General features: G+C 53.7%; 1 protein-coding gene across 1 annotated transcript in view; it reads right to left on the bottom strand.

Moving 5' to 3' along the window:
- Fgf18 (fibroblast growth factor 18) overlaps positions 1 to 16864 on the bottom strand; it is a 31423-nt gene that overhangs the window by 14381 nt on the left and 178 nt on the right. The window contains exons 2-3 of the mRNA XM_006978881.3: positions 16721 to 16757; positions 4003 to 4183 (exon numbers count right to left, since the gene is read on the bottom strand). Of these exons, the coding sequence (XP_006978943.1) occupies positions 4003 to 4183; positions 16721 to 16757 (218 nt within the window). The remainder of the gene's footprint in view (positions 1 to 4002; positions 4184 to 16720; positions 16758 to 16864) is intronic.

Below are 16864 nucleotides of genomic sequence, written 5' to 3'. Positions count from 1 at the left end.
AGGCAATGGAGACAGAAAGACTTGGGAGCCTGATTCAGTGAGAGGCAATCCAGGGAAGAAAGCCAGGATGGGTTAGATCTCCCTGTACTTCCCTGACCAGGGAAATCCCCCAGGACACACATACACACACACACACACACACACACACACACACACACACACACACACACACACACTGGGGAGAGGCTAGGCAGATCCGTGTGCATGAGGGACCGGCTGACACATTCCCACACTACAGAGCTGTTGAGCTCTCTAGACAGTACCCTCCCATGAAGACATGCCCTTGCCACCAAAAGCACCAAAGGGTCACCAGTCAGCTCTCCCTTTCCTCCGCGAAGGTGGGCTAGCTGAAAAGCTGCCTTCTGGAGCCATTACCCGGTTGCTGTTACACACGCATGCTCAGGTGCCCAGGGTTCCCCTTCTCCACAAGTCCCTGGGGAGGTTTGCAGGCCACATAGACTCACCAGAAAGGAAGAGGGAAAGAAAAAAAATCAATAGGATTGATCAGAAACTATATTGGATCCTGGCTGTAGCGCTAACACACCCCTTTCAACGTGGGGTCCACAAGGCGTGGGTGGCCACTGCTCCCTGGGGACAGAGGCAAGGCCGAGTATGGGAGGATTAAACTGGGATGCAAAGACCCCATGCCCGATGAGAGGGCTCCTTGGGGAGGCCATGTCTGCTCATCTTTGTATTCTCAAGACAAAAACAGATGGGAGGAGGGGAGAAGAGCTTGCCTGAGCACTGGGCCCGGGCATCCTGAGTGTGGAAGAGGCTTTTGCCCTGAGGTCCTGGGGTGACTACCTTGTCCTCAGTCTTAGGTGCACCCTGGAGGGGTCCCTGCACTCGGGCAATCCCGATCACCTCCCTGTGGCTGGCTATGAGTGCCGAGAACGAGGCTGTGCACAGCCCCAGAAGCCCAGCATCTCCTGAGAGACAGTGAGGAAGCATATAACAAGATGCTGGGCCACAAGAGAACAGTATGCCGGTAGAAGGGCAGAGATGAGGTCCCCAATGAGAGGGCAGAAGTGAGGGGGCGGGTCTCAGGAATGTGTGAGTGGAGAGCATCCTAGGCCTTTAGATGAAATGTGCTTGGCCTGACCAAGGTACCATGCCCGGTGTAGCCCAGTACGCAAGGAGAGGTGATGCTGCCTGAGATTATGGAGGGACAGGGTGTCTCACGAGCAGAACCAACCCAGGCCTCTGGCGGACCCAAGGATTTAGGTTCTAAGTGACATGAGTCTTTCAACAACAGAGTGGCATTTCGGACTGGTGGACAGAAAAATGGACCAAGGGGTCAGACTCAGAGACTAGGGAACCATAAGAACAGGGGCCTGCAGCTTCAGCCATGGCTGGTCCAGAAGAACCTTGCTCGTGGCTCAAACCACCTTCTAGAAAGTACTAGGAAGTACAAAGAAGCAGCAAGATGAGAGGACCCAGTACAGAGGCCAGGCCCTGGACGACAGACCCGAAGCTGAGGACGGCAAGCGTTCACTTGCCATCTGCTGTACTTCATCTGGTTCAGCAGATGACGCAAGGCCGTGAAGCCAAGTGGGTATCACAAGACTCTGGTGGCCCGACCCAGCCCTGAGAAGACAGAGCAGGTTCTCAAGTGCCCTTGCATCCTGCTGCCCCTCCCCCAGCAAGGCAGCTCCTGATGCAGAGAAGCGGCCCATCCTCCTGCCTTGCGTGGTCACATAAATCACCCTCCCAATAATATTTGTATTGATCATCTAGATTGGAAGCCTCAGTGGGCTCCATTGTCTCACTTTCTCTCCCAGGGCTCACAGATGGGGTCTCCCAGCCTCATCTGCGTTTCTAATGGGACATTCAAATGGAACAGCGACAGTCCACAACGCCCCATGCTGCCCTGGGTGTTGGGGGGGGGGGCGGGGTTGGAAGATCGTGTAAACATGTTCCTTGAGAAAGAAGATGAAGGCCAAGAAGAGCAGCAAGCCAGGCCGGTTCTAGAATCAAAGCAGGGTTCCATCAGCACCACCTGGGTGCCGGTCAGAGTGGCAGTAGCTTAGACCACACCCGCACACCCACGAATCAGCGAGGACACCTTGACTAGACCCCTCCCTCAGAGAGCCACGTGCATGTTAAGGGCACCATACAGATGAGAAACGGGGACAGAGAAGGCAAAGCGCTGGGTGGAGGAAACAGAGCAGCCCAGTCGAGGCAGAGAGTGTGGGCGGCCTCTGCAGAGAGGGTGGGCCACTTTGGGCTCCTCTCCCTCCCCAGCCCCTGCCTCCCTTCCCAGGGTGTGGACAGATGGCTCAACCAGCATCTGACCCCCCCCCTCTTGTACTCTCCAGCCTGGAGGGCCCAGAGCGAGCTCCGGGGACACCCCAGGAGGGCACCTCCTCCCGCCTGGCCAGCCAGCTGCCCCTTCCCTGGCAGCACTGGGCAGAGGATCCCAGGGAAAACTACCACCTGGGTCTGCCCTGCACAGCCCAGCATCTGGGGGGTGCCCCCCACAAGAGCCAGAGGGCCTGAAACCTGCGTGGAGGGACGCTGTGGTCAGAGCAAGGAAGGACAGAGGAAGACCATGGGGAGGGAGGAGGAGAGCTGGACCCAAACAAAGAGGGAAAGGGGCACGAAACAGGAAGAAGGGGGGGAAAGGAGAGGAGCCAGGAAGAATAACTGTGCAGGAAGCCGAGGAGGAGGCAGCTGGCCTGGAGGTGCCGGCCCGGGCCCGGGACCCAGCCCATGCTGCCCAGCCTGGCCCAGCCCCCAGCACGGTGCAGCTGCCTCACTCAGGGCCCTACCATGAGGTCAGTCCTGCCCTGGGGCTGTGGGGAAATAAATGGTGTCCAAGATAAAAGGTCCAAGAAATTATTCGTCTTCTTGTCATGTCCTGATGGCAACGGGCAGGGGCCGGTAGGGCACCATCCCAGACAGGCGACGCTGGCAGGCTCGGCACACGTGCAGGACCCTGCCCCCAGCCACTACCTCTAGAACCTGGGCCCAAGGAAGCAGCAGGCTGAGGACCAGTGCATCCCAGAGATGGGTGAGGACCAGAAAGAAGCCTCCTGGCAGCCCCGGGCCTTTCCTGTCTAGCAATTTTAAAGAAGTGGTTTGGTGTTTTGTTTTTTTACTTTGCTTTCTCTCCCCCGCCCCCCACCCTGAGACAGGGTTTCTCTGTGTAGCCCTGCCTGTCCTGGAACTCACTCTGTCGACCAGGCTGGCCTCAAACTTGGAGATCCGCCTGCCTCTGCCTCCCAAGTATTGGGATTAAAGACATTCACCGCTACCGCCCAGCCAGCCCTATCTAGCAATTTTAAATAAAATGTCTGCATGTTCAGTGTTTGCCCAGCATCTATCTTGGCTGAATCCTCTCCAAAGCGCTGAGGAGGTGGAGTTATGTCTGCTCTGTTCACTGCCCTGGACTTTCACGGGCTGGGAGCTTAGGAAGAGACAAAGTCCCAGTGTCCCTCCTCTGACTTCTGCAGCAGAGGAAGGACATGAGTGTCCCTCAGCACTGCTCCTCCAGGAGAACTGGGCTGTTCCAGGACCAAGAGAAGGTCAAAGGGCCCATGGCCCAACTTATTGTAAGGACCCACGTCTTGCGGGTGTACAAGGTCAAGCTTAAACACACACATGCACATTCACATACACACAGAGGCACATTCCCATAAGCAACCATGAAGATGACTTCCATGGCCACTAGAGCATCCATAGTGCATGACCAGAGGCTTCCATCCCTCAGAGCAGCTGAACCTGGGAGGGAGGGAGCTGTGGTACAAGGAGTAGCCTCTGACATTTGGGCATTCCCACCCAAACTACCATGTAAGGGGGCACTTTTTATTCACATCAGTGAGTGTCTTAAGGACTCACTAATGAGTCCCCATTTTATAGACCGAGAAACTGAGGCCCAGGAGGGCTAGCACTAGGTACAAGACCATGCATTCAGCCCAATACAGAGCCAGGATTTGAATGAGGACTCTCCACGGCTGGGAAGAGTATGGACAAGGGGTATGGGTAGGGTCTGGCACATACCATACTTGTCCCCGTCCTCGCCACGGGCACTGATCCTGCGGCCCAAGACTTGAATGTGCTTTCCACTGGTCCTGCTGTAGAGCTGATACAAGCGCAGCTGCTTCCGACTCACATCATCGCGAGCCCGCGTCTGGTTCTCCACATGGATGCGGAAGTCCACGTTCTCCTCGGCTGCCAACACCTACGCAAGGGGAGGAGAATGGTGAGCTAGCCATGTCTCTCCTCTCCACCACCTCTGGCCAGGCCCCATTTCACGGACAAGGTAATTGAGGCAACTGGGAGATAATAAAGCTGAGAATCAGGCCTGGGTATACAGATCTTCCCACCCGCCGGCACGTGGTCTTCTGTGACCTTGGCATGCAGGTTGCTCTGCCTCCGATCTTCTTTTAGTACAGAGGCCCCTTTCCCAATGGCATCCGGAACCATGAGGAGGGCCTAAGCAACTAGGAAGAGAACTACTGTCCACAGGGCTTTGGGGAGAAGTCGGAGGGACACATGGTCTCAAATACTGGCCACTGGGCCAGCCTCCAACATGCCGCTTCTCCTGGATCATCACAGGGACCCCTCCCACTCACTCCACGGTACTGGCCCATGTCCCAGCTCACTACTTGTATCGTCTTCCAATTTACATCCTCCACGGTAACTTTGAGGACCTCTTGCCATTTAGTTCATCAGCCACACCCTCCAGGAAGCCTTCTTAGGTTGCACCCACACTCACTGCTCCCATCCCTCTTCAGGAATACCGCCCCTCGCCGGAACAGTATGCACCCACCTCCTCCTCAGCCTCGTCCACGTTTGCTCTGCTGATAACCCATCCTCCACCAAACAAAGCCCTCCCATAGAACCCTCCCTGTCCACACTCCTCTGGGCTTCCCCACACTCAGAGGTCCTTACTGAGGCTTCTAGACCCGAGCGGCAGCCCCTGATGCTTTTCTCCTCTTCCATGCCAGCCACACCACCTTACCTTTAAAGTCTTTGGAACCTTCCTAGTACTTAGCACACCCCAACCTCAGGCCCTTTGCACATGCTCTCACTTCTGCTCTCAAGCTTTCTCAGTTCTCTGCACTCATTCTCTCAGGTCTCTGCCCAGATGTCACCTCAAACAGGCCTCCTGGGATTGCCCTACCCCTGCCAATCTCCATGCTTCCACTCTGCTATGAGAGTCTTTCTAGCTCGTGTGACTCAACATACCATCTACCTACTCAGTCTTGATCTTTCTGCTCCGACTACACTGGCGGCACCACAAAAGCCAGAGGTCTCTCTCTCCTGTGCTACTGACCCTGCAGCCCCAGCACAGACACCCAAGCACTTGTTCAACAAATGAGTGAATGAATGAATGAATGAATGAACGAAGAGATAAAGTCCTGCCTTGCCATTAAGAATTAAGTTATGTTCACCTGTACCTGCTAGTTAGATGCATGGTCCATCCCGTCTTATAAATCAGAACAAGTCCTGAAGCATGGGTTAGAATTATAGCAAGATGTCCCGGGGTAATGGTTAGAATTTCAGGTTTGTTCTGTGGACCCACCAAGTCTGGCATGCAAGACCCCATTCCCAGAAAAGCACTGCTCACCCAGCCATTGCTAGAGCTCTCTGGACCCTGGCAGCCCAAGCATCGGTCTCAGCCTTAACTACGAGGCTCTGTGACTCAGTTTCTTCACAATGAACACGATGAAGACAGAACCCACCGTGGGGGTTGCTATGAAGACTAAATACAAAGGGTAACATAGCCGTCCGTTCCTTCCACATCTGAGCAAACATCAGAACTTTTTTTTTTTTTTTTTTTTTTTTTTTGGTTTTTCGAGACAGGGTTTCTCTGTGTAGCTTTGCGCCTTTCCTGGAACTCACTTGGTAGCCCAGGCTGGCCTCGAACTCACAGAGATCCGCCTGGCTCTGCCTCCCGAGTGCTGGGATTAAAGGCGTGCGCCACCACCGCCCGGCTACGTCAGAACTTTTAACCAGACTCCAAGTGAAGCCCAGCAGGGCAGAAATCGAGGTTCACAAATGCCCATTCTGCAACCACTCTCCATTTCCACCAGCCAGGATGGCCAAGCCACAGTGCCAGGGACTGCCTCTCCTCCCACCCTGACATCCAGGGGCGCCCACACATGGGGGGTATTTTTCGGAAAGACCCCACACTTGGAACCATTGACCTTTCTGGAATGAATCCTGGAGTCAGCTTAGCCCTGTCCCCTCCCCCGAAAGCAGGCACAGCATCCCTGTCCTCCCACCCTCCTCCTCTCACAGGAGACCCTATTGACTAGAGGTCAAGCCCGTCTCCTCACCCCCAGCTCCCAAGGGGCGCCTCCCTACCCTAGAAGCTGCCCTTCCATAATGATTTTCTTCCTGGCCCGCTGGACAGAAGTAGCAAAGTGACCCAGGGTCAGCAAGGTCTATTGGGTGGCCCTGCACCAGGATGTGGGGGCACAATCCATCTTGCCTAGCTTCCACCACTTAAGCCATACTCTGACCAGGTCAATCCCTAGGGAAGTAGCTGGTGGCCTCTGCTGGAAACTGGGCCCCTTTTCTGGAAAGGCTGGATACCCTAGACTTCCTATCCAAACCTCTGGTGGGCTCAGGGCACCAGCCCCTTCTACCTGCCCTTAGACACCTGCTTTGGAGAGCCCTCCACAGGGCAGGATCTGGACATGCTATCGTCTCTGGAGTTACCACCAGGCTCATCCCTAGGTATCAGCTTGTCCCCAGGAAGCAATCAGCAGTGCTTGCCAAATGACTGGCCACGAATAAGGGACACCTGGAGGCCAGCAGCAAGATTTAGTTATCTTTCCATCCAGATAACTGAAGTGCCCGGCAGAGAGACGAGGGATGCCAAACTATGGGAGCTGCACATCACTTTGTTCCAGGAATCCTGCTAAGAAGCCCCTGGACATGTCCTGTTCTAGCTCCATCAGCTCCAGAGCTATGGAATAATATATCAGGGGGCCAGGGAGAAACCATTTCCCCATGAGAACATGAAATTCCATATGCAATGCAAGCTTGCCTTGGGAGAGTCAATGCCCCTTCTTTCTAGCCGAGTGAGTGGCAGCTCCCTTGGCTATGGTGCCTAAGAGTGGTCTGCCTGGCTGACACCCCTCCAGGTGCACAATGTTCAGAAGAGGTGAAAAGCTTTGGGATGAGCCAAAAGCCACAACACACACAAGAAAGCCAGAAGACTTAATACATAGACAAAATGGCCCCACCTCCCTCGATGCCACACTCACAGGTGATCCCTGGTCAAAATGGACCCTCCAGAGTGGGTGACTGATACTGTCCATGCATCCTAAGACTCCCGAGTACTCCCAACCTGCCCCTTCCCCTGTCCCAAATATTTGTTCCTCAGTCCAGGAGCTGCACCTGAGCAACAAGGGCCCTACAGCGAACCTCATTCCGATCCTGGGCTCTCCCAAATTGGCCTAGGAATGCCAATACGGTGCTCAGTAGACAGAGCCACGCGCCTTGGCTTACATCCTGTCTTCATCTGGGTGCTCTCAGTTCAGGGATGGGCGCACCTTCCTGCTCAGAAGTCTGACAGGCCCCAACCTCCCAGGCACAATATCCAGCCCCTGCCTGCACTCCAAGTCTACCGCCCTCATCCTGGAGATAACCTGATCCATATGAAAGGGAGCTCTGCCAGCTTCCAGAGACCAACCAAGGTGTCCTGTTCCACAGGGGCACCTGCCATCCACCATCCACCTGTGCTTCCTTGAAGGCTTCAGCCCCCCTGACGCTGAGAAGCATGTTTGGGGGCATCCTCATTCTTCTCAGACCCTGCACATTGCCATCTCCTGAAGACCTCCATCAAGATCCAGGTCACCCACACGAACCTTGGACACCAGGATAAAAAGTAGTACCATTCAACCTGCAAGTTACCTGGATCCAACCACAATAGCTGACTCACTTGAGCTCTTTGCCCTCAGTTTTCTTGTCTGCAAAATGGGAATTATGTATAACATTTACCTTTGAAAAATTCCATTAGTAACTGTAATAGCCATTACATTCTTTTTTCTTTTAAGTCTTGCTTTATAAACAGTCACAGGGTTTCCAGTCTTTGTGTGTGCACTTGTGTATGTGTGCCTATTTGGAGGGGGTGGGTATATGCTGAGATGCATGTATGGAAGTCAGAGAACATGTCAGTCCTTGTCTCTTACCTCCTTTGAGACAGGATCTCTTTCTGTTATCATTCTCTGCTGTATACACCAGGCCTTGTGGCCCATGAGCTTTGGAAGTCCTCCTGATTCCACCTCGTATCTTGCCACAGGAGAGCTGAGATTATAGGCATGCACTGCCATGATCAATTTTATGTGTGTTCTGGGGATTTGAACTCGGGTTCTCACACTTGCACAAAAAGCACTTTTACTCACTGAGCCAGCTCTCCAGCTCAGCAGCCATGTTTTTGAAAGACCCACTGTGGGTGACTGATCCTACACAGTCACAGAGTGCTGTCATAAGCAGGAATTATTATCACCCCCATGTTAGAGCTGGAGAAAGTGAGGGAGGTCACATCATTTGTCCTAAGTCAGAGAATTAGTGAGGAGAGGACTCAAGATTCAAACACAACTTTCCCATGCACCTAGAGTTCAAGCCAGCCACTTCATCCACAAGTACTACCACCTTGTTCTCACCACCTCCTCACTAGTGTCCCCTTATCCTTGGTTTCAGCTATATCTGGTCAACTAAGAGCCAAAAACATTAAATGGAAAATTCTAAACATGAACAATGTTTCTAGTTCAGTGCTGTTATGAGCAGTATGATAAAATTCCACATTGTTCTTTGTCCAACGTATCCACGCTGCATCTGCTACCCACCTGTTAGGTATTAGTAGCCATCTAGGCTCTCAGGTTTACAGACTCATCATCTCAGTGCTTGTACATGGGGTAGCCATCCCTGGGAGATCTGAACATGTACCATGCATGTAGAAGGACACAGCTCCTCCGGGACAGGAGCCAGATCAGAACCTGTGGCATGGCTGAGGGGGAGGGACACTATCCATTGAGGAGCTAGAAACCTGAAGTCCTCTGGGCAACAGGGAAATGGGGTCCCACTGATCTGTCCCAGCTACCCTCCGTCATCCATGTCCATCGCTAGGCACCCTGCCCAGGAGTGAAGAGTCTCCCTGGTCCCAAGGACACGCACAGGCTTCAAGCAGCAGCAGGAGGCCAGGGCTTTTAGAGCTCTTCCAAGACTCCAGGCCTTCTAAGAGTGAACCCCAGTAAAGTCAGCTTCCTTCTCCACTCCAAAAGGCAGCCATCCAAATGCTTCCTTGAGGGTGGAAGTCAGCCCCGAGTCAGCTCCCGCTACATCAAGAGAGAAACTCACAGCGGTTCTGAATTCCCAGGCACCGCCCGGGGGCCATCAGCTCACTCCTCACCGAACCTGAGCAAGTGTCAGCTCTACTACCCCTGTATTCCCGGTGACACAGGGAGGTACAGAGAGGGAGAGACTTGCCAAGGTGCCCAGGGCACAGCAGAGCCAAGATCTAACACATTCAGCCCTGAAGCATTAGTTTTCTCCAACTGGCACTGCTTCAGAACAAGGGGACTAAGGTGCCCCCTCTCAGCCTCTTTGACGCCCCATCTTCCCCACAGCCCAAGCTTATGGCCTCTCGCATCACACTCCCCACACCCATTGCAGCTTGGATAGACAGTATGGCCGCAAAGGGCCTTTCCCCACCCCCAGCCTGTCCATTAAGCTCCCAGGGCTATCAATGTATTGATTGGCAGGGCCAAGCCATCAGCATGGGTGGGGCACTGCAGAATGGGGGCTGGGTCCAAGGTCCAGCCTCCCTCTGCCCATACATCAGCCTTCTCCATACAGATTGTCAATACCGGGCAGGTAGTCAATCCTGGAGCTAGTCTGGATAGGGACAGGACCTGGATGGATTGCGCTCTTTTTCCCTCATCTCTCCCACTGCCAGCATCTCAATATCACTCCATCTCCCTGAAGTCGTGGGCAGGGGTAGCCATCATGCCTAGGAGATGACAAACAAGCTTTTTTCTGGTGCTCAGTGCCCAAGAGGGCTTCTTCTATCAGCCCATTCCTGAGCGTGATGCTCCAGCAAGCACAAAGGGTTTGCAGCACCCTGAACACATAATGCTGCTCCCCACTTCCAGGTAGCCTGTTCCGTGTGCCTCGGTGACCTTACATACACACGCGTAAGCCCACACACATGCACCTGCAGGTTCACAGTACACTCTTCATCTGGTCAACTGCTCTGGCTCAGGTCTGGTTTCAGGGTCCAAGCTCTGTTCTCCAACAACAGCCCTCAGTTCCTGTTACCTGAGGGCTGGGACAGGTATAAATCTCCTAGGGGTCCAGCACCTAGCACAGGCACAGTGGGCACAGGGACTCACTCAGTCCAGGTCCAGGCCCCTAAGCTTCTCCGCTCAAGCTGAGAGGGTCCATTCAGTGCCCAGAGCCTGCAGCGAGGGCCTGCCCTCCCCTGAATTTCTAGGAATAAGTACAAGCTGGTTGGTGGGCAAGCAGGCTTCATAGCTGAGAGCAATAGCTCTGTTTCACTTAACATCTGAAAAGCCTGGCTCCATGCCAACGGCTCCCCCAGGGACCACAGTCTCCCTCCCAGCAACACCAGGACCGATGCTGTATCCTGGTGCTCCATTAATGATGAGTACAGAGGGGCAGTCAATCCTATCTGTCATACAGCTGGTGAGTGTCCAAGACAGGGTGTGACCAGTAAACTGAGTTCAGACCCCAGGCTCTTTCCTGTCCCCACAAAGAATGCAGTTGGTCAAAGAGAGTAACAAGAACCATGGGATTCTAAGGCAGGAAGTGGAGGAGAGGGGGATCAACCCAAAGTGTCTGTTACCTCCTCATATAGCACACTGAGGGAAAGTTGAAGCCTTGAAGATCAAATCCACGTGGGGGCCAGGAATACAGCAGGTATCTCATAAATGCTCATTAGTTGTTTGTTTACGAGTGTCTACCGTGTCGTGACCCAAGATATGGCCTTCGTTATGTCTATCAGTGATTCTGGGGAATGCTTGAGAATTCTGTTGTGGTCGTTGATGACTTTTTGAAGCAGGTTCTCACTATATGCCCCAGGCTGACTCAACATCCTGCCTTAGTCTCCCCAGTGTTGAATTACAGGTGAGCACCACCAGGCAAAGCCTTGGGAATAACATGATTAACCCCTGTTTACAGATGATGAGGAAGCAGTGACTGCAAGAGGTTCGAAGGTCTGGCCCAAAGCCATGCAGCCTGAATCATGGTGGAATAACACACAGACCTGAGATCAGACCCTTGCTCCCAACAGACCAGAGTACCTGCTGTCACTCATCCAAGGAACATTTCTTCCCTTGCTTTCTCTAGCACGTGGCAGCACATGCTGTACCTAGGACACAGCATATAATTGGCCAGGCAATTACAACCACTCAGTTATTGGTTGAGTGTTGGCTGCTCTCCATATAATAGCTCATTTAGTTCTCGCTAACCCTAGGGAGGTGCTTCACACTGACCCACTCTGCAGATCTAGGGAAGACAGGAGCAGGTGGGTGAAGGCCACCGATCATGGGCTGAAGAGCTACAGAATCAAAACCGAGGCCTCTCTGATGCCAGCGCCGGTGCACAGGGCCCTTCAGAAGCTTTCAGTGCCCAACTCCTACCCAGCCGGATAAACCAAGTAGAGCAAAGGCCCAGGGTGAACTTGAGCCAAGGCAGAGGCTCATCATGCAACCTTGGGGTCTTTGTTCTGTGGCCCTCAGCTGATCAATATACAGTGTCCCTGGCCCCGTCATCAACACGGCAACATTTTATATGTCACTTAGATGTCAGAAAATAAGAACTACCAGCCGGCCAGCCCACGGCCTAAGAGGCCCCTTACCCACTGATGTTCCAGAACAAATTCCCACACTCAGGTCCACAGTGTGGCAGCTGACCTAAACTCATCCTAAGGCCAGGTGCCTCTCCTCCTGCCTTGGCCTATGGGGAGAAATGTCTGAATGCCCTTTCCTCCAGTGGTCTGCCACAGGCCCTTGTTAGTGAGCAGTCAAGAGCACAGACACACACAGGTTCATCAGAACAGCCCTTGTTCACAACACACACACCAGGAGGGAGCAGCGCTTGCTATATACAACAGGCAACAGAGGCAGGCAAGAATCCTCCGAGGACCAGAGACATAGCTCTCAGGCCTAGACATCTACTTCCCTTAGAAGACAGCCACTATTTTACTGGTTTGTTTGTTTGTTTGTTTGTAGGGGAGAGTGGTATTTTTGCCATTTTACACATACAGAACTTAAGCCCCAGGGAGGTTAAGTAACTTGTCCCAAGGTCACACAGCAAACAGAAGGCAGAGCCACCGTTTGAACCAGGCTGTACGAATGTAAAGCCCTCAATTGCCTTTTAGCCTGGGCCCCAGAGTCAGGCAGCCAGAGTCGAATCCACAGCTTTGCTTCCCTTTTGCTGTGTGACCAGACAGGTTGGTGTGCCCTGCGGAGGCTCTTGTTCTCTATCGACAGCGTCCCCTAACCCCAGGCTGGTGGTGAGCTATAATCGGGAGAGTGTAAGACCATGCCAGACACCCAGGGAACACGGTGGGCTGGAGCTGCTGTCGGCAGCCTTGTGGGCCGGCACCCCCAGAACTTTTCTGCTACAGGACCAAGTCAGAACCCCAGAGTTGTCCTGGGATAGATGCCTCTTCCCTGTCCCTGTCAGCCTTCCTTTGGGAGCCCACGGAACTGCTGTGCCGCCCCAGTGCAGGGAGGAGGCTAGGCCTGCGACTCTGACAGGCTGCCCCCAGTTCACTGACACCCGCTGTGCCAACCACAAGAAATTTTAAAAATCCACCTCCTTATCTCAAAGCAAGTGGGTGACCTTCCCTGGCTGCAGGAATGCTGGCAGGGTGCCCCACCCCTCCCCTCTTTCTGCCCTGGGAAGGAGGCACCCACATCTAGCTCCGGGGCCCTCAAAGATCAGCACTTTCCCAGGAGAGTGGAGCCTCCTGACCGGGACAGGGAGGAATCCATCTTACTAGAGTCTCCTACCTTCATGAGACACTAAACAGGACTTTCCACTAAGGACCCCCAGCATGCCTGCCTCCTGGGACTCTTCCCCCTACTAGTAAACGGCAGGATTCCTTCTAGAAGAGATAGAATTAATACAAGATCTTAAATCCAGATTCTTGGCTTGTAGCCATGGCCCTGAACAAACCCCTTCCTAGCTAGTTCTATGTCCGGCTTCCTCCTCCCGTGAAGCAGCAATGTGACTCCATCCTACCTGGCTCCCTTGTAGAAAGCTGGAAGGATGGAAGCAGCTTCCCTGCATGACATGCCTTACGTTCTTACAGGCAACCCCCCTCTGCACCCAGGCAAGTCACTTCCCAGAAAGTGGAAGAGATGTCACGATGCTGGAGCATCTGGCAGTGCCCCCTCTAGGACTGGAAGACTCTTGCGGCCAGGGACTCTCTAGATCTCACCCCCAGGGTCAACAAGAAACAGGCTGAGTGTTGAAGGGAAACTCAATGGAATGGACCCATGAATGACGTTGCTTTAAGTTATTAAAAGCGCCATCCAACCGTGAGGAGGCTAGGTGCGGGTGGTCAGGCTACGCAGGGGTAGGACTAGAACTCCAAACTCCAACACCTCCTGGTGAGACAGGAAGTAGCTGTGTGGGAAGAACAAGAGGCTGCAGGAAGCCCCCCCACACACACACACACACACACCTCCCGCACTGGCCTGCCTTACGCTAGCCTGTCTCAGGAAGGCAAGGACCTAGTGGAGCCTGGCGGCGGGAACAATGTTGGGCAGGTGCCGGCAGAGCGTCGTGAAAAGCCGGGCCTGGTGTCATTGTCAGAGCTCAGCCAAGTGCAGAAAAGCAATTTACTGGTCACGCTGCCTGCTCCCCGCGGAAATTTTTAAAATTCTTCTGATTTGAGCTATCTGCGGTGTCCTGAGTCGTGTGGAGAAAGGATGAAGGGGTTTTATTAAATTCCCAGCTTCCCACTTCCCAGGGTGGCCAGTGGGTGAAGGCGGGGCTCACCACACTGGCGGTGGGCGGAGGACAGTATCTGGCATTGACTGTGTTCATGGAAACCTGACTTGGGGGGAATCTATTTGAGGCCTGGTGACTGAGGGCTGGGAGGAGGGGAGGCACCCAGAAATTCCATTGCTAAAACTGTCCCAAACCCCCTAAAATAGTAAAGATGGAAGTCCACTGGCTTTTCAGTTGGCAGACATGCCTCCCTGAGTGGGTCATAATCAGCAACGTTTCTTCTGCTCCCGTCACACAGCACTTCAACTTAAGGGCCACCTTTCACAAATGATGCAACTCAAACTGCGGCAGAACCACCGGCAGGGCACACTGAAGCTGGGGTCCAGCAGAGATCACCTATTGCCAAGTCCCTGGGCCCTTTCCTCACATGGGAAGGAAGGCCTTTGGTCTACTTGCACCAAAGGCTCTCCTACTGCTGATGAGCCTGTGCACCCTGCCCAGGGCTACACCTGCTTTCACAGCATCAGACAAAATTGGCTCTGCAAGGTTCGGACTTCAGACTCATGGCAATCCACACATCTGAAGTCATCTTCATTTCTACCTCTAAGGGCCACTCCATCCCTGTCTCTGAACTAAAGTGACCATGAGCCTACTAATTATCCCCCTGGTATTTATTTACCTTTTAGGAATCATGTATATATATATAATATATATATAATAATATATATATTATGTTTTATATATATGTATATATGTGGATTGCTATGACTCCTCTTCCAGACACACCAAATTTGCACACTATTTTCTGAATGCTCTTCAAGGACACCCCCAGCCAGTCCCAAGGATACAGACCAGGGGTTAAAACACCAGCCCTATACAGTTCAGAAGTGGAGAGGCTGCAGGGGACAAAGGGTCAAAGGAAGGGGGTGAAAGAGAGGGAGGAGAGGCTCCCTCACCTGCACAGATCCTGCCTCTTGGCCTAACCCAAGCAGACCACCCAGCTCCTTCCTAAAGATGCTGGCTCTAGTTCTGGCCAGGAGGTGGAGGTGGGAAGCGGAGTCCAGACTCTCTCCCTCACATTCCCATCAGAGAACACAAAGACCACCCGGCAGCCCCTCCCGGGCCCTACTTAAAGAAGAACAAGAGCAGCAAGCATGCGCAGGTTTGGGCAGCAAGATCCAAGGGTTCCTTTCTGCCTCCACACCCATTTCCTCAGCTCCTGCCCAGGCTCGGCCCAACCAGACAAGAAGACCCCCTGGAGTGACCCTGGAACCTGCCCTCTGCCTGGGGACTCAGCTGCAGACAAACTAGCAGCCCATGCTTGGCACTGGCCTTTTTCTCTAAAATCGACCATCCCCCCCCCCCCACCCGCTTCACCACACAGGGTCACATCTGCTTTGGCAAACAGCCAGCGTTAAGTTACTGACTCCAGTTGTATTGATTCAAGGAGTCACTGGGGAACTCAGCCTGGCCAACAGAAGGAAAGAGGCCATCAGTCTGTCCATCCATCTAGCCTTCCAGTCCCCAGTCTCAACTGGTTGCCCTGAGTGTCCATGACTGTTCCAAGGAACAGTCTTCTCCAACCAGTGGAAAGAGATGCATGAGACCCAATAGCGAACACTGACCAGACAGCAGTTACACACAAGCTTCCTATACCAGAAATCTGGGAGAACCACCTCTGGTCCATGCACAGGGCTGTCTCCAGACATCTCCAGAACTCAGAGTGCTCCGACCAAGCATCTTCCCACTAGCCCAGCAAGGACACCTGCCTTTCATGGAGAGGGGGAGGGGACAGATAATCCTCTTTTGGCCTGTGTCCAATTTATTCTAAGTCCCCTCCCTTGTAGCTGTAGGTAGGTGGAGGTATTGGGCAGCTGGTGTTTCCTATTCCCTTTGCCCCCACCACACACACACACACACACACACACACACACACACACACACACACCATGCTGAGGCAGCCCTGGTCTGGTTCTAATCGGGGCTGAAGTCGACGACTCCCTACCCCCCCCCCCTTCCTTCATTTCCACGGCTTTGGAAGCCAGAGCATTCCAACTGTCTGTGTGCCAAGACCTTCCCGAGTCTGAAAGCTGCTGAAGTAACAGATCAGATTTTAGCAAGTGCTTTCCAGGCTGAGCGCCAAGCCCTCTTCTGATGCACAGAGAGCGAACGGGGACCAAGCAGGGAACAAGCCCTGGGCTGCACCACCTTGGGCAAGGACATGTGGAGCGGAGCACAGCAGGATGGGGAGCAGTCTCTCTCTCTCTCTCTCTCTCTCTCTCTCTCTCTCTCTCTCTCTCTCTCTCCACACACACACACACACACACACACACACACACACACACACACACACAGTAATTTACAACTAAAGCTCTCATTGGACTCAAAATCCACTCAGCTGAAAACCACCTTTTTGTCTGCAAGCAGAAGCAGACTGTAAAGGGACAGTTGGCAGAAAAACCCCTAGGTCCCTACCCCTCGCCAGCTGCGGTCCCGCACAGCGCTTGGGCTGAGCCGTTGGGCTCTGGGAAATCTACCGACAGCCCGCACTGGCTCGAGCCCCGCAGCGGCTCCTAGCCCTTGGCCCAACACCGCCAGCGCAGGACGCGCGCGAAGCCGCCCTTCCGAGCCCTGGGAACAGGTGCACTGGGCTTGTTGCCCAGGAGGGGTGGGGCACCGAGAGGGGGCGCGGTCCCGAGAAGGGGGGTCGGCCCGAACCTCTAGGAAGAGTGCGCGCGGGGGAGGGGGAGAACCTCTCAGTCTGGAGTCCACGTACCTGAATCTGGAAGCACAGCAGTAGAAAGTGTAAACACCTGCGGGAGAAAGAGGGAGAGGTGGTCAGTGGGACCTGAGGGAGAGGGAGCCGATGGATAGACAGACACGCAGGCAAAAAGTCATGCGAGCAGACGGGTAGACAGAC

The sequence above is a fragment of the Peromyscus maniculatus genome, chromosome 8 (assembly GCF_049852395.1).
Source record: "Peromyscus maniculatus bairdii isolate BWxNUB_F1_BW_parent chromosome 8, HU_Pman_BW_mat_3.1, whole genome shotgun sequence".
Taxonomy (NCBI): Eukaryota; Metazoa; Chordata; class Mammalia; order Rodentia; family Cricetidae; genus Peromyscus; species Peromyscus maniculatus.
This window is presented reverse-complemented; position numbering and strand designations above follow the sequence as displayed.